The 26,181-nt window shown below is 44.0% G+C and overlaps 1 protein-coding gene across 4 annotated transcripts in view; it reads left to right on the forward strand.

Moving 5' to 3' along the window:
• Nucleotides 1–26,181, forward strand: part of RGS6 (regulator of G protein signaling 6) — a 582,944-nt gene that overhangs the window by 501,382 nt on the left and 55,381 nt on the right. For all 4 annotated transcript variants that reach the window (XM_059914558.1, XM_059914555.1, XM_059914557.1 and 1 more), the window contains exons 13-14: nt 11,453–11,563; nt 24,228–24,353. In XM_059914558.1, the coding sequence (XP_059770541.1) occupies nt 11,453–11,563; nt 24,228–24,353 (237 nt within the window). The remainder of the gene's footprint in view (nt 1–11,452; nt 11,564–24,227; nt 24,354–26,181) is intronic.

Here is a 26,181-nt window from a genome sequence, read left to right on the forward strand (position 1 = left end):
CCTGCACTCCTCGCTCCGCAGCTTGAAGCTTTCATGAGTCTCCACCCAGCAGAGACTGCACTTTATTCCCAGCAGCAATAACTGGCAACTTTTCAATGTGACACAAGGGTTTTTCATTAGAGCCACCAGGAAACCCCCAGATAGAGGAGGAGGGAGAGGAGACGGGTGTTAGCAGGAGATAAAGCAGCCTGGAGCCTTGGTCTCTGTCAGCAGCTCTGCGGGGGTGGGGACAGGGAGGTGGCGCTGGCAGCTGGCCTTGGGTGCGACTGCTCTGCTCGCCAGAGGTGACAGCTGAGCTATCTCAGGTGGGCGCCACTTCCCCTTGACGGATCTGGGTTCCCTGGGCCTGCTCCAGGTGAGGGTGGTAATTAGCCCGAGGCCATCCGGCAAAGGACCGCAGCCCCTTGAGAACAGGTGCACATCGTTTTTCACTTAGTTCCCTGAGAACTGAAATTGGGGAGAGGGCAGGAGGGCTGGTGATCATAAAGGCCCAGTTCTAAAAAAAGCAAGAGTCAAGGCTGGGTCAAAGGGTGCAGCCAGACCCAGCTGGGAAGAGAAAAAGGAAACTTTGCAAACTGAAGGAGCAGAAAAGAACAGAACAATTTAGGGGGTGGGTGCGGAGCCAGTCATCTGGGTTTGGATTCTGCCTCTGCCATTTTCTAACTGTGTGACCTTGGGCAATTTGCTTCACCTCTCTCGACCTCTGTTCCACCTCTTGAAAGGCGAGAGAGCAGTAGTACTTAACTAATAGGGTTCATGGGTGAATCCACGGCAAGAGCTTGATCCAGCCCTTGACACAGCGCATTCAATGAATGTGAACGATTGTTATTATTTTCCAGCGTGGTGCTTTGGAAAGTAGCAGAATTGCATGAACTGGGTGTGTGGTGTCCAGAGGAACAGAGGGCAGGCCAAGGAATGAGGCTGGCCCTGCAGATGGCAGTTATGTGTTAGTGAAATTCTTCCCACCCTCTCTCTTTTCAGTCTCCAGCACAGAGAGCCCTGCAGGCTGCCGAAGGCTGGCCCTGCAGCCTGCAATCTGTGTGTCTCCCCTGGGTGCCTCCTATGGCACCACTAACCCGGCACCTTTGAGGAAGGAGGGGCCGTATGTGAAGAGGTTGGCTCTTCTGCACAGACTTGCTTGGGTCATCCTGATTTCACCTATTTTGTCTCATTGTCCCCATGAGTGGTCAAATGTCCCCCAAATTGCAACATCATGGCAACCAAACTGCATTTCCTGGAAGCAGCACAAAAGTCTGTTTGAAATGTCACCCAATTTTTGCTTCAGAAAGTATGGTCCCTGCACACACAGATGAATTTTCCAGATAAATAATGCTTAACACCTTAAGCTTTTCATTTTAACTATGTTGAATGAAAATATTTCTTAAACATACCCTTGCCTTCTTAAAGAAAGGACGCTGCATTTTAGTTAAGTTTTCTGGTTAACTCAGGGTCAGTGTTCTTATTTTGTGCTTTAAAACTCTGTCAGTGATCAGAATCAAGTGCCACAAAATGCTTCCCTTTCCCTAAACGGCCCCAGACCATTATGTTCTTTGAGTCTCTGTTTATGATTTTTAGTTGCTGGTTTGTCTTCTTGTTCCTGTCAACATGGCTTATATCCAATAGCCCTTCTTCATCTCTAAACAACTCCCATTTCCAACCTGTACCAGGCCAGGTGTATCAGTTAGCTATTGCTGAGTAACAAACCACCTGAAAAAAAAAAAACCCTGAAAACTGAGTGTCTTCAAACAATATGCATTTACTACTGCTCACATGTTTATGTGCCAGTATGTGTGCTCACATGTCTATGTACACATGTCTGTGTCCACTGGGCCACCCTCTTGTCTGTGTGCCTCCATGGATTGGGTTGGCTGCTCTACTGATCTTGCCTGGGATCTCTCACATGTTTGGTTCAGCTGGTTTAGGATGACCTCAGCTGGGACCATTGGGCAGTCCTTCTCATGGTCTCCCATCCTCCAGCAGGCTAGTTTGACCTTGTTCACCTGCGGATAGTAGGATTCCAAGAAAGAGAGCAGAAGCATGCAAAGCTTCTTGAGGCTTGGAAGTGGCACTCTGACACTTGTGCTGCATTTTATTGACTAAAGCAAGCCACAATCTCAGATCAGATTCAAGGGCTGGGGAAATAGACTCCATTTTTAAAACTGATCTACCACACCAGGAAATCAAATAATCAAGTTCTTTAATCTCCATCCTAAAGCAAGAGGAAAGAGTCTTCGTGAGGTGTGCTCTTCCAAATAACAGACAGTGAGCCTTGGGGCATAGAGTTTATTTCATTGTAGACTCTGCTCAGAGCCCCTTTTGGTCACTTATCTTACCTATGTTTCCTCAGTAGTTGAAGTCGCCAAATAGATGAGGTCTTAGTCTTCTTTGCAAGAGTCCTCAAGGGGTCCACTTTTTATTCACCCCAGCCTTACAGCACTGGACAAACCAACTTTGAGAATGCAAAAATCTATATGTTTTAGTTCAAAATTGTCTGAAAAGTCTCTATATTTTGCTATGTTTCCCCACCCTTAGTGGCACTGAGCTCTAGCCAGTCACTGCCTGGATCACACCGTGCTGCCCCACATGGAGAGATGGCTTTGTGTCATTTTATAACTGCTCCTGTACTCGGCTCGTCCTTACCCCATCCCTGGGAGCCATTTGTGCATCACAGCTGACTGCTGAATTGATTTTTTACCATCACCTTGCTTGCGCATGTCTGAGATCACTGCTGCACCCTGAAATTGGAGCTGGTTCCTCCTCTGCTTCCTGACCCTCTGTGATCATGAAATGTAATTAATGAAATGAGATAAGACAGCAAGGGACTGCATACCCTAAGGGTCTATTAAAAACATGCTAGGGTGATAGAGGTCTGTGAACTTAATGTCTAATGATAGTTTCAGGGGGGAAAAAAAGGGGGCCCAGGAGGTCATTATGACATTGCTTTTATGTGATTCCAGACACCGCAGGGTCCTTGCTTCTCATGTTAGGTGATAGAAGAGAAACCATCAGAGGTAACACTATAACCATGGTGACTGTATCCAGACCAAGATCTAGAAGGGCCGCAATACCTGGCCTGGTATATGCTCTTCTTTCTGAGGGGCTAAATTCACCTCCATGTCCCTTCCCTCATCCCGAGTTTCTCTATTGCATATCTTTTCTCTGGGTGACCCATAATTAAGGAATTCTTTCTTTATATTGTCTCTCCTCCCCATCTTCTCCAACGTGAAAAAAATAGATGAACGAATTAATGAGAACCAAACTTTCTTCTTCAGTGTCTGCAGTGCTGCTCTGCTTTTCATTCCCTTCCTAATCAGATGCTCTTCCTACCCGGTTCCCTTTTGTGCATCATCGTTTAGAAAGTGCATATATCAAAGGGGGTGCAAACACACTCTCCTATTCACCCCTTCTCACATTCAGTCGCCAGGTTTCCTTCCCACTGAGAGGCCCCCAGTTTCCTAAGGAATCCAGTAGCACATTTGTGTTGTATTTCTAAAGTAGGAATGATGGTCACTATCCCATAAGGCTTTGTATTCCATGCCTTTGTTTCCCTTGGCTAATCATTTCCCACAGCTGCAAGCCATCCCTCACTGCCCATTTTCCCTGGAGCCCAACTGTGTCTTTCCATCTTCCCCTCACCTGCTTTGTAAACCAGATCCCATATACATACTTCACTGTTGGGATGCTGTGTAGGGCAAAATCCAGTCTTCCTTTTCCTGTGTTTTTCCTTTAATCTGAAACTACCACATTCACAGTACTCTTTAAAACATTTTTATTGGAGTCTAGTTGATTTACAATGTTGTATTAGTTTCAGGTGTACAGCAAAGTAAATCAGTTAAACATATGTATATATCCACTCTTTTTTAGATTCTTTTCCCATATAGGCCATTACAGAGTATTGAGTAGAGTTCCCTGTGCTATACAGTAGGTCCCTATTAGTTATCTATCTTATATATAGCAGTGTGTCACAGTACTTCTGACACCAGATGTGTGGGGATTTTTCTCCTCACGCCAGGCAATTCTCTGACACCAGCTGGGTGTCCTACAATTTAACTCAATTCTGACACTCTACCTGGAAATAGTATAAGATCCCACAAGTTAAGGTCTCAATCCCGTAAGACAGCTCCCAACTCACTTCAGATGCCAGTCATAGTAGGTTCCTGGGTTACCCACAACTTCTGTCCAACTTGGCTACAAATCAGAGGTTCCCACAACCCGTTCCTTGGGTTTGATTAATCTGTAGAGTGTCTCACAGGACTCAGGGAAACACTTACTTACACTTACCAGTTTATTAAAGGATATGATAAGGGATACAGATGAGCAGCCAGACAAAGAGATACATAGGGCGAGGTCTGGGAGGGTCCCAAGCACAGGACCTTCTTCCCTGTGGAGTTGGGGTGTGTCACCCTCCCCATGTAGATATGTTCACCAACTGGAAGCTCCCTGGATCCCATACTATTGGGATTTTTTGGAGGCTTCCTCATGTAGGCATGATCAATTATTAATTCCATGTCCAGACTTTCTCCCTTCTCAAGAGAATGGGGGGTGGGCCTAAAAGTTCCAAGCTTCTAATCATGGCTTGGTCTTTCTGGTGACCAGCCCCAGCCAGGAGCCATCCATAAGACCACCCAGAGTCACCTCATTAGAACAAAAGACTCCTATCACTCAGGAGATTACAAGGGTTTCAGGAGCCCTGTGTCAGGGACCGAGGTCAAAACCCAAACATTGAACGGGGTTTGCAGGGTTTAGAAATGGGAGGGGGCCATGAGCCAAGGAATGCAGCCTGCTTCTAAAAGGTAGAAAAGGCAAAGAAATGGATTCTCCCCTAAAGCCTCCAGAAGGAACACGGTCCTGCTGACACCTTGATTTCAGCCCAGCAAAACCCACTTCAGACTTCTGACCCTTAGAACTGGAAGGTAATACATTTGTGTCATTTTAAGCCTCTAAGTATGTGGCAATTTGTTACAGCAGCCATTAGAAACTAATACAGTACCCAATCTCTCCCTTTCTCTTAGAATCTCAAGAAGATCAAACTGCGCATTCTCCTTTCTAAAGTGTGTGCATTTCCAAGTCCCTTGCTGATCAAAAATTCCTGTTATACCCCTGAGAGGTATATATGTAATTCTGATGATTCAATACGTCCTACTTCTACCAATAAGACAGAACATTGAAAATACATATGCCCATATAATTTTACTGTTTCCTTTACAAAGCCTCTAACCAACTTTATTTATGTAACTGTACCTTAACAAAATAGCTTTTCCTCTTCCTACAGTAAATTTCCCTGCTGACCAATACTGGCCACCACTGGCACTGGCTGACTGATTGGTGATCCTGCTGACTTGAACTGCTGCCTTGGTGCAGACTGTCGGGCGTTTCTGCAGGAAGTTCTTAGCTCTTTCTTCGTGTGGTCCTCCACTTATATCCTGGATACCTGCCTGGACCCTGCTCTGAGAAGGCAGGACGTAGGGCTAGGTCATAGGAACATCGTCACTCACGCTTAATGCCTATTCCATAGTCATATCTTGTGCCCCTGTGTGGTTACAAAATCCCACCTTGGGCTCTCGACCACTTCTCTTGAACTAACATCTCCATCAAATCTCAACACCTCTCCTCCAACCACTCCTCTGAATAGCCCCAAATTTCTCTAAAAGAGACCTGGCTGTGAGCCTGTGTTTCATTACAGGCTTGTGATGCTCACAGCTGCTCTCTGGCCGTTTCAGCCTCTGCTGCCGTAGGCTGGGCAGTGGACCGCTGCCTTCATTGCCTTTCCCGCAGCAGCAGGCAGCCACGTGCAGTCTCCTCGAGTGCCTGAGTACAGCCGACTCCTGAATAACTCGGGAGTTAGGGATATGACCATCATGCACTTGAAAATCCACATATAAAGTATTGCCATTGTTCCTGGCATCCATTTCTGCATCTGTGAATTCAACCAATCGTGTAGTACTGTGGTATCTACTATTGAAAAAATCCGCCTACAAGTGGACCAGTGTGGTGCAAACCCATGTTGTTCAGGGGTCACCTGTATTCACCCAGCCCCTCCTCAGCCTCCCCGCTGTGCCCTTGCCCCAGGCGCTCATTCCTGGCTCCGGGACCTGACCTGGCTGGTTGGACCTGGCTTCCCAGGTAGGAGGCGTGGCCACGTGCAAGGTCTAATAAGACATAAGCTGGAGGGTGCAGGGAGGGTCTACTGGTAAAACCTCCAGCCTGTCTCACAGAAATCTGAGAAATTTTTTCCCATCCCTATGTTTTGCTTCTGGGAAATCCACTTCTGGTTAAGAAATGTTTCTTCCTCATAACTTGTAACTAACTCGTTAGATGAAGGCCCAGCCTTTGCCTTGGGCTGCTCAAGTAGAAGTCCTTTATTAGAGACACAGGGTCACCCAAGGCTGAGGTCACTGGAACAGCCAGCGGCAGACATCCGGGAGGACAAAGGGGTCACAGCTGAGCAGAGCCCCATGGGCTACATGCTCCATCTCAGATTTTGAGAACACTGTGGGTGCCCAAATGCTTCATAATCAGGAAAGCCCCCAACACCCCATCATGCCTCAGACACTCCGGAGCCTCTCAGTGTGGCCTGTCATCCCTTGAGTAGGATTTAGGTTACCTGCTGCTGGTCTGTTACTGTGTCCATCTGAACAGAGGAGTCAGGTGTCAGCTGTGCCTTCCCCATCCTCACATCCAGGTGCTTTCACGTTCCTTGCGGTGGGTTGAATAGAGGTCCCCCCAAAAGATATGTGCAATCCTAACCCGCGGAACCCGGGAATGAATGTGACCTTATTTAGGAAAAGAGTCTTTGCAGAGGATCTTGAGATGAGATCATTCTGGATTATCCAGGTAGGTCCTAAATCTAATGACAAGTGTGCTTATAAGAGAGAGAAGGGGAGAAGACACAGACATGTCTTCACAGAAGGCCATGTGAAGACAGAGGCAGAGATTGGAGTGATCCAGCCACAAGCCAATGATCAATCACCTAAAGCCACCAGAAGCTGGAAGAGGCAAGGAAGATTCTCCCCTAGAGACTTCAGAGGGAAACATGGCCTCAATTTCAGACTTCTAGCCTCCAGAAGTGAGAGAATACACTTCTGTTGTTTTAAACTACCAATTTTGTGGTAATTGTTATAGTAACGCTAGGAAACTGATATATTCCTTAATGTGCAAGCCCATTTCTTTCAGGAAGAATGAAATTAGCCCAAGTGGCAAAGGGGTAACTCCCCTTGCAGCTGTCACAGCACCAAGTTATTGCCTGATGCTTCCTGTCACAATGCTCACTTAGAGCTCCCTTCCCTGTTCATTCTCACCTGAGATGCTGTGTGGCTCATACGGATGAAGCCTCGCTCAGGCCAGACGCACATCCAGCAGGAGATTTACAGGACGGTGGGCCTGTGCTGCATATGGGGGTTGCAGTCATCTATCTCACAGTTCTTGGGTACTTGGAAGACTCTTGAAATGCTTTCCTATTTTTTTTTTTGTCAAATGGTCCTGAGTACTCATCAAGGCCATTATGTAACCTATGGTGAACTTGACAAAGATCAGTTCAATGGCTCACCCCACAGCTAGAACCAAGGTTTTGCAACTTGGACCAGTGCCCCTCCCGCCCCACAGGGTGACGGTCCACGCCTGGGACAGTGAAGAGGTTGCGAGGTGTTAGGAAACCTGCGACCGAATTTAAAACCAAAAGTATCACAGGCTCCTTCATGTTCATGTGATGAATAAAATATTCTGTGTCCTGAGCCTCTCAGAAGATTGAGGAATGGGATGTGGTGCTTTGCAGACATTAACATGCATATGAATTACCTGGCCAATGCAGGTAATTGGCAGGTAATGGCCAATGCATTACTACCAATGCAGATTCTGACTCAGTAGGTCTGGGTGGGGCCTGAGCTTCTGCATTTCTTACAAGCTCCCAGGTGATGCCCCTGCTGCTGGTTTGTGGACCACATTTTGAGTAGCAATGAGATGGAGCTGCCAGTGAATTTCTTCACATTCTCAGAAGTAAGCTACTTGGCCATGCTTGCCCTTTGCAATTCAGTAGCAGGACTTTTGGCTCTGAATCTGCCATTGCAGAGGAAACTGGTGACACTCAAGCTGGTGATACTTAGGGAAAAGTTTTATTGTAGATCGATAACCATAAAAATATTCATATCTTTGGGCCCAATAATTCCACTTATGGATGTTAATTCTAAATAAGTAACCCAAAAGATGGAAAAACCTTTCTGAACAATGGTGTTCTACTATAGCCAGCACTACATATACTAAAAAAAAGAAATTAGAAGTCTATGTCCAATATAAAGGAAATTATTATATAAATTATAATAAATTCTTTCAAGATAATATTGTGGATATATGTTAGTCTTCTCTCCCTTCCCAAAAGTAACATGTCAATAAAGGAATGAAAATTGTATGAACTCACAAGGTCAACAAATGAATGGATTAACAGTTTCCACACATTTTTCCAAGGTCAAAAGTATAAAGGATTGGGGAGCATGACCGCAGGCCTCTGTCTCTATTTGTAATGTTGTGTTTCTTTTTATAGGGTGGTGAGTACAAGGGTGATACTCTTACAGTTTTTATGCCTTTCTGAATGCAAGAAATATTTCAAAATTTAAAAAAAAGAAAGTGAATGGGGACAGAGTGAAGAACATTATGACCTCCATGTTAGGGGTGGGAGAATTATAACAAAACCAATTTGCCCAACAAAATCTGGCTTTGGCTCTTGAAAGCACCAGAGACAATGGAAGGCAAGAAGGAGGCATGGAGATAACCCCAGAGGAATGGGTAGTCTGTCTCCGGAGCTTTCGGATCCCTCGATCTGTGCCGCGTGAGGAGACCCTCTCTCCCCTCTTACCACCACCATGGGAGATGGGCACTTTATTCTCCGGAGAAACTGAGTCACATCAGCTCAGAACTCAGGCACATCACGTCATGAAGGGCTAGCTGAAAGCAAGAGAATTACTGAGCGAGCTGTGTACTGAGCTGTGGGACCCTCTACCACTCCCCTGTCCTGCTCTCAGCTCTCCAGGAGCCAGATGTAGATGCCCATGGGCAAGAGACTGGCAAACTACAACCAATGGGCCACATCCACTCCGCTCCACTTCCTGCGTTTGCAAATAAAGTTTTACTGGAACACAGTCACATGCATTTATTCATGGGTTGTCTATGGCTGTTCTTGTTCTACAGCAGAAGAGCGGAACAGTTGCAACAGACACCATCTGGTCTGCCAAGCCTAAAATATTTACTATCTGGGTCTTGCAGAAAAAACCTTGCCTACCACTGCTCTAGAGCAAAGTAGATATCCCTCCCGAGGAAGGACTCCAGATCTCTCCCGTGGAGCTTTAGTGAAATGACAGGCAAGCTGCCCTGACCCGACAACGAAGCCCATCAGTTGGCAGATCCTGTCCACACACACACTAAGCCGCCAAGCAGGCCTTAGTCCCTCACTTTTAAGCACAAATGGATGTCCAGTGATGTTCCCGACTCTCGGAGGGAGCCCCAACACAAAAGAGTGTGATCAGAGCAAACAAACAGAAAAAGGGCCTTGGAGGAACAGAAAACTATTCAAGAAACAAAAGACACGGACAATAAAAATATAGATTTAATATCCTCAGAGATACGAGAAGATATTTCATCCATAAAACAAGAACTAGATACTATGATAAACAAGAGTGAACTCTGGAAACGTAAGAAAGTGATAATCCAAATTGAAAAAAATAAAGACAAAGTTCGGAAGAATCATGAGACAAAAAGACGAGGATGAAAATTAGGAGGGAAAATTTAGGAATATTGGATTATCAATTCCAATATTTAATTTAAAAGAATTATGAAAAGAGAAAACAGAGGAAATGAAGGTTATGAAATTAGCAAAGAAATACCATAAGGTTTCTGGGAATTTTTTTTTTTTAACCTATGGATTGCCCGTGGTGCCTGGCACAGTGAATAAAAACTACCGGCAAGGGTCATGGTGAAATTTGAGAGCATTACAGCAATAAAGAGAAGACTTTAAGCTTCCAGAGAGAAGAGAAACTAAACAAAAGAACAAAAATTAAAATGGATTCAGACTTCTCAACAGTAACATAGCACTGGATATCAAAAAAAGTAAAGCAATGCCTTCAAAATTCTGAAAGAAAATGATTTTTAACCTAGGGTTCTATGTCCAGCTCTGCCAGTCAAGTGTAAAGATAAAAGGAAAACATTTTTAGACCTGCAAGGACTCAAAATATTTAGCTCTTGTGCATCCTTTCTTAGGAACTACTAAAGGATGTGCTTCAGCACAACCAGGAGGTAAAACCAACAGACAGACATGGAATCCAGGAAACTGGGGCTCTAACATAGACGTGAAGGAAGGCCCAGGATGATGGTTTTGCATCAAGCCTATAGAGCAAACAGTCCAGATTCAAGCAAGAGGACTCCAAGACTTTGGGGAGAGGGCCTCCAGAAGATGGGGAGACAACACTGCTTGATGATCTGATGTGTTTAAGATGTGAAAAATTATTGCTAGATGTTTTACAGATTTGTTAGAACACTTGAAAAAGGTAATATGCTGCTTAGCTCAGCAGCAGACAATTTTTACCCAGTTTAATCATGTGGATACTGACTATTGATTTAACAAAAAGTGTTATATTTGGAGGCTCATGGGAGGAAGTGGTGGAGTGAGTGGGGGGGACTGGTGAGTAGAAAGTTAATCCTTGTCTAAAACTGATAATCAAGAGCAGCTATAAAAACATATAATTTAGAAATATACAGGTAACTGCTACAAGAAATAAGGACTGAAAGTAAGTGCCTCTGTGAGAAGGGACAGGAGAAAACATTGCTATTGCTTTTTTGTAAAAGAAATCATTTAGTACTATTTTATTGTTTTAACTATCTACATGCATTTTGATAAAATTGAAATTTTGTTTAAAAAGATTATGTGGCTATTTAAATTCTGTGGCTGTTTAACTAGAAAAACTAAGTTGCTTTTTGGAAAAATGTTTATAATACGTTAACTCCTTTTGGTCTGCCAGGATTTTAAAGTCTTTACAATAAAGAAGTCCTCCAGCTGAGAATGAGGCACTGGCAGCCTAGAAAAACTGTAGCATCCTTTGTGTGCCCCAGATGCCTTGAGATCTGTAGTCCATGTGGGAGGACGAGACACAGGCAGCCTTGGACCAGTGTATCAGTAAAGCTAGCATAACCAGGGGAGGATGCACCAAGGTTCAGGGAAAGAGTTAAGTGGGAAAAAGATATAAAATGCACATGTATACTATGACTGCAATAATGCGAAAACGATATGTTCGTCATGAGAAGGGAACAAGGACAAATGAAAACAGTTTGATTTGTTGGAAGTGGCAGGGAAGGTAAATTTTTTCCCCTTTAACTTGGAATTATATGAAGACTGATACAATGTTTGTGTAAAGCAGAATACACGTTTCTATAGGAAATCAGTGGCATTCTTGGCTCTGCTTCCCTCCTGCAGCTTAATTGCTTACACAGAACAGTATGTGGAATACGACCCTTTGGTCACGCCAGCTGAGCCGTCCAATCCCTGGATCAGTGACGATATTGCTTTATGGGACATAGAGATGAGGTAAAAAAAAAATGTTTTAATGTTTGGGAGTGGGGGCGGGGCAATGCATGAGATCGTGAGATTATGTTACACCCTATCTTAATTTGACTCTTTTTATCAATAGTACAGAAACCCCTCAAGTAACCACCCAACTGGGTTCCTTTACCCATGGTTTCTACCTCCTCATAGCTTTGTACGTGGATCCTTTGTGGCTTCCCTCTGACCTCTCTATGACCCTATGGGTGTTATGATAACTGGGACAGTCCTTCACATTTCCTAGTTCCGATTGCTGGAGGGCAAGAATCTGTGGGTCAGTTTCACTTTGATACATTAGCAGCAGCAACAGTAATAGCTAGCACTTACTCTGTGCTGGCCACAAGGTAAGTGTCTTCCACTGAATCCCCACAACAGGAAAACATTATTACTCTCACAATTGAACAGATGGGGAACTGAAGCACAGAGGAGTTAGTGAACTTGCTCAAGGTCACACAGCAAGTAGATGGCAGAGTTAGGATTAGAACCCAGGCAGAGGGCTCCAGAGCTGTGGTTTTCATCACTCTGCTCTTCTGGAATAGTGGGCAGCAGTGGTTCCGTCCCATAGCTCCTTACCGATGAGAGAAACTAGTGTGTTTACTTAGTAGCTGAGGAACCGAAGCCCAGGGGGGCTTAGACCACGTTCACGATTACAAAAGGAAACCCAGTGTGGTGTGCCTTTGTACCCTCTGCCCCTCGGCGAGACAACTCTTCATTTGTTCTTCATGTCTTTATATCTCTCTCATTCACTTTCATTCTTGCTCTTTTTCTGGCTTCTTTTCTTAAAATGGAAAACCTTATAAGAAGTAATAGAAGTCATAGATGCTTCTTATAAAAAGTTCAAACTGTCCAGATGTGCATAACAAAAAAAACTCTTTCTCCCTCCAGCCCCATCTCATTTTCCAGAAGGAGCCTTTGTTAATAGTCTAATGCCATGATTCCCAGACTGCACCAGGGCACTCTAGGCTGCTGCAGGGAACTCACAGAGTTCCCACCGGACGTTCTAAATCTTTGAGGGAAACACAGTGATGTTCAACCCATGTCAGATACCGTATAGACGATTAGCTTATGGTCGTTCACCGTTCTCAACATTAGATCACATTACATTCCTTCCAGTGATGTCATATCTTTGCAAATCTGGGTTTTCAGGGCAGTTGTTGTGATAAAAAGCAAGTACTGGGCAAAAATCAACATGGACTAGGAAATGAGGGGGCAGGTGCAGTCTGATTCCAAAGTTTGAGAAGACGTGCAGTACTCCACAGCACACACGCGGTCATTAGGAATGAAGTAAACATATTATTTTTTCTTTCAATTTATATGTATTTCAAATAGCTATTAAGTTGTTAGGACATAGATACATATTAAGCTCTTTGACTTTTTAAGAAAAACAAAAAACTGTTAAGGTTTTTTTTGTTGTTTTGGCCCAGGGGCTCCATGAAAAACTTAGTGAGACATTAAGAGCACCATGAACTAAGGCAGAGTGAAAACCTTTGACTTAGTGTCTATCCCTTTAGATCTGTATGTATATACAATATCATATTCTTTTGGATAAATGGGTCCTTTACATATACATTGTCCCGTAATTTTTTAATTAACAATATGTCATGGCAATCTTTCCAGGTAAACACGTATAGATCCACCTATGCTTTTTAATAGTTACATCATGTCCACTTACATGATTGTAGTGTAATTTATTTAACTAATGCCCAGGTCATAACACGCCACCCGCAGCCATCTTGCCCCAAGCTTGGGAGCTCCCTCGTCCCTCCCAGAGCATCTCTCCCTCACCCTCATGCTCAGGGCGGATGTGGGCATGCAGGTGGCAAGGGCCCGGCCTCCACCCCTGCAGCCCACCCAGCAATCGCCCCCTTCTCGCCCTGGGGCTCAGGATGTAGGTATTGTACAAAGGTTTCTAAATCCCTTCTTTTCTATGCACTTTTTTATTTAAGAGGGTGGGATCCCAGGTGGGAACCTCCCATGATAAAGTTTGTCAATGTTTGGGGAAAAAAAATATTTAGGTTATAACCTTTTTTTGTTGTTGTTAACATAAACAGTGATACAAGGAACATCCTTATACACAGTCCAATTATTTCTTTAGGATAAATGTCCAGTGTTGGAATTGCTAAGAATGGTATGCGTATTTTAATTTTGGTTCATATGGCTAGATTCCCCTGGAGCAAAACAATAGCAACGTTTTTTCATGCCCTCAGCTTAAAAGTGCCCATTTCCCCACATCCTTACCAACCCAAGCATTATCAAGTTTTTTCATCTTTGCAAATCTGACAGATGAAAATTAAAATATTTTACTTTTATTTCTTTGTTAACATACTTGAGAATCTTTTCTCATGATTACTAGGTACTCATTTTTCTTTTGTGGCTTGCCTGTTTTTGTGTTTTTGCCCGTTTTTCTAGTGGTATGTTTTGCCTTAGACTTTGGGATAGAAAGCAGTCACATTTACTCAGATCATATAGTTAATCTTTTTCCTGATAGTTTATGTTTTCTGAATCTAATTTTTCTTCTTTTTTCTGTTTCTCTTCCTTGACTTTTGCTTTATTAATCAAGTTTTGTATTAGTTTTTGTTACTCTAGTTTCTAGTCTAGTCATACTTTTAAGGGGTTTATTTTAAAATGTCATTACTTCAAGCAAATAATAATGAAGCATAAAAAATGAAAACTAGAAGTTTTTCTTTACCTCCTCCAAATCCCATTCTTCCCCAGAGCTTTGTTAACCTGATATATATATATACATTTTTTTTAATTTATTATTTTTGGCTGCGTTGGGTCTTTGTTGCTGCGTGCAGGCTTTCTCTAGTTGTGGCAAGCAGGGGCTACTCTTCGCTGCGGTGCATGGGCTTCACATTGCAGTGGCTTCTCTTGTTGCGGAGCACGGGCTCTAGGTGTGCAGGCTTCAGTAGTTGTGGCGCGTGGACTGTAGAGCACAGGCTCAGTAGTTGTGGTGCACCGGCTTAGTTGCTCCGCAGCATGTGGGATCTTCCTGGACCAGGAATCGAACCCATGTCCCCTGCATTGGCAGGCGGATTCTTAACCACTACGCCACCAGGGAAGTCCCAACCTGATATATTTGAAACTAACACTTTGAGACATATTTCTCAACCAACATTAAAAGAAAATAGTATGTAGATGGGTATCTTCTTTCTAATATTTCTGACATGCCCTCGGTAGTCCCTTTGATCGGATACAAGAACTTAAATCTTTCTTTAACTTGGGTCCCCTTCCTTCCTTCCTTCCTTCCTTCCTTCCTTCCTTCCTTCCTTTCTTTCTTTCAATTATTGCTACACTTTTCTCCATTCTACCCTCTCTTTTCAGGAAATCCTTTTGTAGGAATTCTGGTCATGTGGGGTGTAGGAGCCCTACCTCTTTTCTCTACTATTTTTCCATCTCTTAGTCTTTTTATTCTATATTCAAGGATAGAATTCCTTGAATTACTCTTCAGAGTCACCAGTTTCAATGGTGTCCATTCTGTGATTTTTATACTTTAATGAGTTTTTCTTTTCCTACGAAGTGTTGGGAAGAGTGGTTGACAACTGTGCTTTTTATTTCCAAGAACCTGTAATATTTCTTGGACTACTTGTTCTTAGTAGCCTGCTCTGTTCTAGTGATGTTTATCCTCTCAAATCGCCCTGAGGATGGGATACAGATTATTTTTCATATCTTCCCTCTATTTCTACCACTTAGTCTATTTCACAGGGTGTCATTGATCAGAGAATCATTGTTTCTGTTCATTGTCTCATTACTCCAATCACTGTTCAGAGCAGATCAATCCTTTCAGATACCCAGAAATTTGGGGTACTGCTGGTTTTCATAAATGAAGGTCTTGGCTTTCAACTTTTGCCATACATTAGAACCACCTGGAGAGCTTATTTTAAAAAATACCAATGCCCAGTCCCCTCCCCAGATCAATTACGTCAGAATTTCTGGCAGTGGGGCATTTTTTTCTTAATGTTATGCTAATGTACAGCCCTGGTCCAGATGGACTATACCAGTAGCTGATGAGGGTTCCCTCAGTAATTGTTTGGGTGAGTGGTTCTCAAACCACAGGGTACATCAGAATCACCTGCAGGTGCTCATTCAAATACAGATGCCCCAGGGTGGTTCTGGGTGCCTATATTTTTAGCAAGCCTTCTAAGTGATTCTGAGGCATAGCACAGGTTGAGAAATCCTGGTGTGGCTCCTGAGTTCCCCTGACCTGGGTAGGCTTTCCTCTGAGCAGGTCACGTAGCTGTACGGCCTCACCTGAGTGTATTAATGGGAAGAGGGCACAGGTAAATCGGCAGGGTTCTCCTCTGGGTCCTGGGCATATGGTCCAAGAACAGACTGAAAGACTGGGTCCTCTCTGGAAGTGGGATGGGTGGCTGCGGGGGTCCATGGGTGGTCGAGCCCCAACTTTCCTTAGCCCAACGTCCCTGCAGCCAAGTGTGCTGCTGTGTTTCAGGCCCTGATTGGGTTTCTGAAGTTCTTCAGTTTCCTCTCCATGGTGCTTCCCAAGACCACTCTTCTCCCTTCTGCTGAGGGATCTTAGGGGCACCCAGATAGATCTGCAGAAACCTATGAGAAGCAGGGGAAAACCTCAGCATCTTTAGAAGCCTCCCTGCCTTGCTGAGATGTTTTTCCCATCCATATTTGCTGTACCACCCCTAGGTTACAGAGGCACCACCCTCTGGCTTTATTGCCCACATGAGAAGCTGGCCAGAAAACATCCCCCCTTTGCTTAGGAGACCCTCTCTGCCCCAGGGAGCCTGTGTCCCATATTTCTGAGTTTATTCCCTGTGTCCCCTGTTCAGTGCCCACCAACTGCCTCTACTTCCATTCCTGCTGTTCAGGGCTTGGGGTTTTCCCAGGCTTATGCTGGGAACACTCAGTTACTTTATTCCCAGATGGCGCCACTAGAGGCATAGGCGGCTCTCAATCAGCTTTGTCACCAGTTCAGTGAGGCCACCTGCTTCATACCTTCACGAAATTCCTCAACGTTTGTCATCTGCTAGTAGGAAATTTCTTTGCCTCTACACACTATGTTTGTCTTGTTTTTAGTATTTCATGGAACTCCAGGCTCTTGCCTGTTCCCTCTTCCTGGACCACTTCCACAGACCCTCACACAGCTGACTTCCCTTCTCATTCAAGTCTCACTCAGCATTGGTGTCCCTTCCTCAGAAAGGTCTTCTCCTAAATGGAGAAAGAATTTGCAAAAGAATAGATACATGTATGTGTAAAAAAAAGAAGAAGAAGAAGAAGGTCTTCTATGACCACTCAATCTGTAGTGGCCACCCCATCCATCCGGTCACTCTATATCACATCCTCCCCCTGGTTCTCTTTCTAGCTAAGACTTAAAATTATTTTAGTGCCTTGACCCATGTCTGGCACATAGTAGGTACTCAAAAAGTATAGGTTGGATGGAGGATAGGTGGAGAAGTGACCATTCTGTTGGCCATTTTGTTGGTATTTGGGAAAGGAGGAGAGGTAAGTGCATGAATTGAATTCACCATGATGACACTGGGATTTCGTCCTTCTTTCTTGAAAGTCAACAAAAAAACATGTGATAGCTTGGGAAAATGGTGGTCATCTGGCCTGTTGGTTTATCCCAACCTATCAGCTTGGTCCCCAAGGGACAAGCTGCCCCCACAACTAGGCTCTGGCTCTGTCCTTACCGCTCAGGCTTCTACTCTAATCATAACACCGTACCTAACACCTGCAGTGTTCTGTCTACCTTCAAGCAGAGTCAAGTTATTTAGATACAGGTGAAAATGAAGAGAAGCTGTGAGGCCCTGTTTCTTCTCCCAGTAGGACATTCCCACCCAGTCAGATGCTGATGGTGGTTGGGTACCTGCCTTTGGTGACACGGAGTCGGGGATCAGTGCCAACATCCCGGTTCGGTCTAAAGATGAAACAGCCTTTGTCCGTGAAACAAAGGCTGAACATGACCGGTAAAATAATCAAAGGTTATTTTTTCTCAGTTTCAGTTTAATTCAACAAATAGTATTGTGAACCTACTATGTGCTGCCTTCTGAGCAAGAAGGTCTCTCAAGATACTAATGTAGCGAGGTGAATAAACATGCTATCTTACCTCCCGGCCTCAGGATTCCTCCTCATTTGGCAAAGGACATTAATGTCACTTGGGGCATAGAGTCAGGCCCTGAGGGCAGGGGTGTGGGCAGAGACTCAACAACAGGTGGAGAGGTTGTGCCCCATAAGAAAATGAGATGAATGTACTTTTCATCCCTCAGGGCAGTGAAAAGTGAAGGTGGAAAGAGGATCGGAGTGACGGGAGAGACCAGGCCTCTGTGCAGGGCCAGGAAAACCCCTAGTGCTGGGATGCCCAAGGACTTTTCAAAATAGGAATAACGAGTATGTGATTTTTTTAAATTGCCTGCTGCAGGATGGGGCAATGTGTACCCCCTTCTCAAAACCCTCCAATTTCAGTAAAGGCTCTACCCTCCCAAACACTGTGTGAAGGAGGTTTTTGGTGAAGATGGGTGAAGGTGTGTGGAAGAGTCAAGGCAGCATGGGAGAGAGCAGGAGTCCCTTGGGACTTCGTGTTCATCTGAGGTGGGCTGTGATTTCTACTGGGCATGAGCAAATGGGTACAGACTCTTTACGATGTCCAGGGCGGAGGGCATCACAGAGAATGTCTGGATTCCACAGAGATGAACATGCTGTCTCTGCCACGTGGAGGTTTCAGACAACCCAGTGGAAGATGGTGACAGGGTTTAACAGAATAATTGGCAGGGTGTTGCACGATGTAGCGTAAATAATAGAAAATTGTGCTTTACTCCTGTCTCCTTCTCAGACAAACTTTTAGATCTAGAAATCCAAGAATGAGAAAGGGCATGTTCAGAGGGCAATACAAGGCTGCCCTTTTAAAGGATGCGCCTCAAGTCTATCTAATGGAAATTCTGAGAAGTCAAGGTTTGATAAAGAAAGTAGTGATTGCCAGGGCTCGTCACTGAGGGAAAATAAGCCCCAAATTGCCAGATCTCAGTTGGAGAGAGCTCTGTAGTCTAAACACCACCAGGAGAGTGTCTCTGGGAAGTATTCCTGAGTATGCCATCAGCCAGATAGCGGATCTAACAAGAACCTGGCATTGCCTGCAGGATTGTGGTTCATGATTTGCTCTCACCACATGATATACGTTTGGCTTTCTCTCTATGCTGGGCAAAGGTGCATGAGCAAAGAGCTACAAGGAAGCCGGCTCATCCTGCTTGGCCAAAGGTATCCACTCCCAACTAGCCTGACTTGCTGAGAGGCAGAGACCGTCCCTGAGCTGCCTGTGTCCAGCAAGTTTGATAGAACTGTTCATCCAGGATACTAATCAAGTTCCTTCACTGTGGCAGTCAGTCTCCGAATATGGCCCCATCGGTGCCTTCTCTCTTTGTATGCCTGGGCTGCTGCTTACATCAGGATGGGACACCTCCTGCTCTTTTTATCTGGGCTGGCCTTGGTGCCTTATTTAACCAACAGAGTATGGCAGAAATAACATTCTGAGAAAATGGTCATAAAGCAGCCCTTGGTCATTTGAGACATTTGCTTTTAAGACACTCCTTCTTAGACCTGTTGGCCAAGCCGTGAGAAACCCAAACCATTAGGGAGACCATGAGGTTGACAGCCTCAGCTGAGCTCCTGGCCAAAACCCAGCATCATCTGCCATGTGATGAGCCATTGTGGATGTCCAACCCAGTCCAGCCTTCAGATGACACCACCCCAGCTGCCATCCAACTACAACCTCTTGAGAGACCCCAAGTGAGAACCACCCAGCTGAGCCCAGTCAACCCATGGGATACTGAGAGAAAAGAATAAATTGTTGTTTTAAGCCACTGAGTTTGAAGATGGTTTGTTACACAGCAACAAATAATAGGACCACTCCCCATTGAAGTATTTAGGACCCTCAGGTTTTCTTGGGGCATTAAATAAAATTGCGATTGTTCCTTCAACAGCCCTCGTCCTGAGATAGGGTCAATGGGTATTTACTCTTTAAGGAGCAATCCCTTGTATCATAGTTTTTCTGTTAACTCAAATATCTTTTGAAGATAGCTGAGTGTTTTTATAGATAGCTGCTTCTTGTGAATCTGGCTTTCTTGTTCTCAGTTTGGGAGATTTCCTCCATGCTCTTTAGTTGGGAGATCAACTGGAATGACAGACTCCCTTGGAGAGCCACCTGTCTTTGCTATATGTTGGTTTGGGCCGCTCACTGGGAGGCAGAATTTGGTGAGAATCAATGGACACAGAAGAGAAATTAGAGTTAGAAAAAGGCATCCAGCTAGCGATTAGAAAATACTGTCAGTATAAGGACACATCATCCACATCACTATACACATCTTATTGATTTCCTCTTAGCGTTAAATACTTGCTGTGTGAAAAGCACTATGATGAATACAAAGACACATGATATGTGATCTCTGCCCTCAGAGAGCTCACAAGATAGCTGGAGAGACAATGACATAAACCCTTAAGAAGCTAAATGATGGTACAAAACCATAATTAGAAATATGTCATAAGGAAGCCTTTCTACACAACGGATGGCAATAAAGGAGCTGTGAGTTCCATGGATTATTTGTTTGAGTTGGGCCAAGGGAAAATTATTGACCCAGTCATCTGGGGATGGATGTTCAGAGATATTTTACTTTTCAGAATTATTTTATAACCACAGAGACCATTCCGTGGTAGCAATATGTTCAAATCTGATCTTAAACCTTAAAAGGGATGATGCTTGGAAATAACCAAGTGATACAAGAATGACAAATATAGAAAAGTTGTATCCAAGAAGCTTTTAATAGAATAGATCCCAATGACCAGATGTTCTAGAAGAAAAGGAGCAGATGTGAAGTGTCCAGATACAGAAATAGGATTGTGAATAATGGATAATTGAAGGAACCCAGATGTACTAGTTTGAATAATGTCACCTAAAAATTCAGAATCTCAGAATGTGACTTTATTTGGAAACAGGACCATTAAAGATGCAATTAGTTAAGATGAGGTCATCCTCGGGTAGAGTAAGCTCTTAATCCATATGACTGGTGTCTTTATAAAAAGAGAAAACAGAGACACAGGCACAAACAGAGTAAATGTCTAATGAAAAACCAGATACAGAGGGAGAACACCATGTGATAACAGAGGCAGAGATTGGAGTAATGTATGAGCAAGCCAAGGAATGCCAAGGATTGCTGGCAACATCAGAAGCTAAGAGGAAGGCATGGAACATATTCTCCCCTAGAGCCTTCAGAGAGAGCATGGCCCAGTTAACACCTTGATTTCAGATTTCTAGCCTCCAGAACTGTGAGAGAATAAATTTCTATTTTAAGCCACCCAGTTTGTTGGTACTTCGTTGTGGCCACCCTAGGAAACTACCACACCAGGGTATCCTATTCCTCCAGACCTCCTTGTTTCTGCTGAAGGCTGAGCTTGCAGCTTTCTGGATGTCCCGACCTCTGTCCTAGGCCTCCGATTCTGCCTCTACTGTGACACCCCAAGCTTTCTGGCTTACCCTCAAAATGGCCCTTATCCCACTCCTGCCACCACCAAGGAACCTGGCGGGATGAATGCAGTCTCACTGCTTGGGTACCAGAAAGTGGTGACACTAGTGGTAGGTGTGTGTCCATAAGGCAGTCACTGCAGTGACCAAGCAACTTTCCACACCTGGCTCTCTGGGCACAGCCTTTGATTAGGGTGCAGCTGCCACCAGCACCATCCCTGCCGAGCCCTGCAACCTTGGTAGCAAAGAGCAGATAGCTGAGCCCATTCCAGGTCACAGCATGACACTGGCAGAAAGAGATGCTTTCCTGCAACTCTCTGGGTCTTATATTTGCTGCTAGCCTCAACCCCAGGGGGGATTTCTCTATTAACAGCATTTTTTTGTGCCCTGGAAAGCTATTGAATTTGATTGGTTCTGTGGCTTGAGTTTGAGAGAATTCAGGATCTGTCTTCTTGGCTCGTTGCAGAAGGCCCAGCCTGGCACTTTGGAAGAGATCTTTCATGGAATTCCCCATTGTTTGACCTGGTAGGCTTAGTCTTCCACTGTCACCCTATTGAGCTATCCCTAGACATTCGCAAGAGCCTCCCCAAGCCCCAAGGACAAGCCCCAGAATTAGAAGATCCTGCAGATAATGATTACAACTAGCGGTGCAGAAATAGAAGAGATGGGTTTGAATCACTTCATTCCAGAACTGTGATTTCCAATACAGTAGCCACTAGCCACATGTAGCCCCTTAAATTTAAGCTGTAATTATTTAAAATTAAGTAAAATTTAAAATTCAGTTCCTCAGTCACACTAGCCACATTTCAAGGACTCAATAGCCACATGTGGCTTGTGGCTACCATATTGGAGCACAGATATGGAATCCTTCCATCATCGCAGAAAGTTCTATCAGGTAGCACTGGTCTAGAGCTATTTGTTTTCCAAACCTTTCCACACACATGCTCTCTTCCCCTTTTTTACTAAGTGTAGTTTCCTGAGATAAATATTGAGAATATGTCAACTCCATAACACAAAGAAACATCATTTTATTCACCTAATGTCTGTTAGAGCTAATAAAAAGTTTGTGTCCATTTTTAAAAAGAGGGGGAATACTTGGATGTGATCACTGTACCCTACACTACAGAGCAGCGCTCACAGCACTAATGTTTGCAGATGACATGTACCTTCCTTGCATCATTTGTTGACGCTACTGTGAAGTAATTCTGAGCCCTGTGGGCAGGAGCCTTTGCGAACCAATGTGGCTAGCTTTCATTCCACACCTACACACTTTCTATCTCCACCTTCTGTCCTTGGCAACAGAGCTGCACTGGGAGAATAACCCAAGTTTGGATGTGGGGAACAGAGAGACGGCTACTGTTGAGCTCCTGCAAGAAGCCTGAGTGAGACCATTGAAAATGAATGGAATATTCATGCTATTTTCTCCTCCAGTTTCTATAATTTTCTTGTATCAAGCCGGATGACAATGAAACTATGTACTTCATTATTTGGCTCTCCATAAAAATAACTTCACCACACCCTAGAATTTAAAATTATGCTTCTGGCTTTTGTTGAAAGTAGCTGTATGGAAAAGTTCCTGCACTTTTTGTTGTAAGAAAAGTATCAAAAACATCATTCATTGTGTTTCAGTGCCTCTTATGTAAAGACTTGTGAGATAATTCCTCTTATAATTCAGTAACAGAGCAAAAGTTGTCTTTACTGACAAACTTATAAGCTAGCTGTTTCAAATGTTGAGAGTTGTGTAATCCATTCAAACCTCTTTTTGTCTTGGCTCCAAGGAGGCTCTAAAAATTTTTTTGTTCACTTGCAGCAGTTTCCCTAGCCTAGATTTTCTGCTATAATAATCATCCCCTACCATGCCTTGTCATCATTTGTTCTTATTATTATATTTAAGAGTTTTGTTTTTTTTGTTATTGTTTTGTTCTAGTAATTGTATTCTTGTAAACCTCCTCTTCTTTTTGGACATAAATTAAACATCAATTTATCAATGAATATGAAAAAAAAAGAGGGGAAATAAATATTGCTAGGCCAGTGCTTCTCAGAGTTTAATGTGCACTTAAATCACCCAGGGATCTTGTTAAGCTGCGGATTCCAATTCCACGTGTCTGAGGTGGGGCCTGAGATTCCACTGCTGGTCCACAGACCACCGCCTGAGTTGGAGATGGCAGCGTGTAGCTTGTGAACTAGCACCCTATTGCTGCTAGAAGGAGTCAGAGGAATAAATACAGCAAGTGAACTGTAAATGGAAAGACAGAAGCTGAAGGAAATAGTCTCATCTTCCAACACAAAATGAATAAGACCAACTCCCCATCCCCCTCGCCCCCATGCTTTGGTTTGGAGAGGGTCCCGTGGATGTGAAGCAGCACAGCAGAGCTAAGAACTGCACTCTGGAGCCACACTGTCTGACCTAGAGTCTCCACTCCATCCCTTCCTAGTGTGTCTTTGGGCAAATTGTCACTAGGCCTCAGTTTCCCTATCTGCAAAATGGGGACAATACTAGTACATTTTTCAGAGTAGTTTCAAGGACTCAGTGAATTAACAGATGTGAAGTGCTGGGAACAACGCCTAGGCCATCACAAACACTGTGCGGGTGGTGGTTAAATCAGTGAATGAATGCAACATTCTGCTTCTAAACAACTGAATAAGGTTTATCCTGGATGAGTGGATGCGTTTCTGACCGGCTGTATATCACTTGGATCTAAACTGGACTCTGTTTTTCCCCTGTGGATTGAGGAAGGGGCAGGAGGGGGGCGCTACATCTTTGATGAGAGATCAGATTCACGAGGCATCTTCGTTATTTTTTTTTAAGTGAAAAAAATGATGGCCTTAAGAGTTGGACTTACAACTGACAGGAGTGGCCCAGGGAGGCCGAGTCAGTGGGGTTGTTGTAGTTCCTGTAGAGCAGCCACTTGGAGGGCATCCTGGTGACCCTCACTTAAATGTGGCCCCTTTCAAATACCTTCTTTAAAGAGACTTTTTACTGTTGGCTAGTGCTGGTGTACAAAATTCTGCATTTGGGATTTGTGCCGGTTTTATGGAATCTGTCGCTTAAATATGTCACTTAAATATATGCCCGTGGCAGCAAAATAAATTTGAGTTGCTGAAGAGAATATGACACAGGTTTTAGCCTGGTATTGATCACCTTTTAAACCTTTGTTCCCCCTCCCAAAGCAAAGAGCCCAGCCAGCAGCGAGTAAAGAGATGGGGCTTCTCTTTCGACGAGATATTGAAGGACCAGGTGGGGCAGGACCAGTTTCTACGATTTCTGGAGTCGGAATTCAGTTCCGAAAACCTCAGGTAAATCTCTCCAAGGTTTGAGTTGTGTGCAGAGCGTATATGAAGAAATTTGCATCATCAGTCTCTCTTTCCACCTCCCTTTCTCAATCAGATGTTATGGTTCAGATTCAAATTCCAGTTAATCTGGCTAAGGTTGACACAGAGAACAAACTTTATGTGCAGCTTTGTTATCACCAGATTAGCACTGACCAATACCAGCATTTTTTGTTCTTTAAGTCCAGATGACGTGCTTTCAAGCTATTGGAAACGTGTCTCCAATAATAAGTCAATGGTCAAATGGATTTAATGACGCTCTCCATTAACTAAAACCATAAAACCATGGAAATCCACAGTGTAAAGGCAGCTCAGAGACCATCCCCTTCAAAACTTCCCAGTCCAAGGTCCTGAATACTGGACAGGCTAACCAGAAGAAAGAGCGGTCAGTGGGCTCATTTCAGAATTTCAGAAAGCCAAAGTAAATATCATTCAAGACCTGGAGACATAACTGTAAAAGCTAATTAAAACACGCTTTTCCTTTTGGGAGGAATTCTAGCAACTCCATGTAGTGGTTACTCTGGTCACTTGATGCCCATGAGAACATCTGATTTTTTCTTTTGGTCTATGACTAATCAAGATGAGGGGAAACGTCTAATGTACTTACAGTTACTGTTTAGTAGAAAAAATGAAAACTTTCAAAACATGGGGCCCATTGTAAGTGGAATGAAAGATGAAAAATGAAAAATCTGGTAACGTGGTTTACAGGCTTTCACTGTATTAGATATAGAAACAGAGACATATAGTAAATGTGACTTATCTAAGACCCTTACTGATCTTAGCCAAGTGGTGGCTTCTCAGTGGATAAGAGGGAAATCTCAGTGTTTTCTTGGCCCCAAGCTCTCTTTTATACACAATGTTAATTCCCATCTTCCAATGGCATTTTTCCAAAGACTGGCTTTATAAATTTTTTACTTTTTTTTTTTTTTACTTTAAAAAGAGCATACGCTGTGGGCAAAGGACTGTCTGCTCCAGCGTCAGTGTGCAAAATCCATGTTCTTTATTTAGAGTTACAGACCATATTGGTCCCGTACATCCATCAAATGATATTTATTACACACCTATCCTGTACCCAGCCCCCGAGAGTCTGCTAAGGGATGCGAGAAAGTCAAGATGCGTGATCTTTGCCTGCAACGAATTTGTAGGTCCTTGAGGAAAAGACACAAGAAACTCTTAAATCATTAAATGAATATATATGAGTGTAAACTCTAAGAACCATTTTTGAAGTGTTTTCAAAAGGGACAGATGAGTGTAAACCAGAGTAGGCAAATCATAAGCTGGACTTTGAAGAGTATACAAGGTACAGACATAGACAAGAAAGAGGGAGGGGGACTGCTCTACGCTGGAAGACGCTGAGACCAAAGATGTGGCAGGGGGACCCTCCCACACCACGAAGTCCCGGGAGGACGTGTAGATGCCGATTAACTGTAATAGCGATGCCTTTCCAGACAGCCATGTGCCTGCTGTAAACCAGATAAGGTTGAATATCTGATTTCAGGCTATGACACAGAAGAGTTCTTTCCTTGTGCTGAGACATTGTACTAAACAGAGTTGCGCTTCAGTTTCTTATTGAGTATCCGTGACAGAAGACTTGACTCTAAAACTCTTTATCGGGACGGTGCTCAGACCAGCCTCCCAGGCTGTGCCTGCAGGTGGGTCCTGCGTGGGAAGCCACGCCCCCTGTGGCCACCATCATGCGCCCAGGCAGACTCTGTGTGGCCGGTTCAGCCCCAGGTCCTACCCCCAGCTTGGTCCCCATGAACCACCCCTGGGAGCCCTTTCCATGTCCCCTTCT

The sequence above is a fragment of the Balaenoptera ricei genome, chromosome 2 (assembly GCF_028023285.1).
Source record: "Balaenoptera ricei isolate mBalRic1 chromosome 2, mBalRic1.hap2, whole genome shotgun sequence".
Lineage (NCBI taxonomy): Eukaryota > Metazoa > Chordata > Mammalia > Artiodactyla > Balaenopteridae > Balaenoptera > Balaenoptera ricei.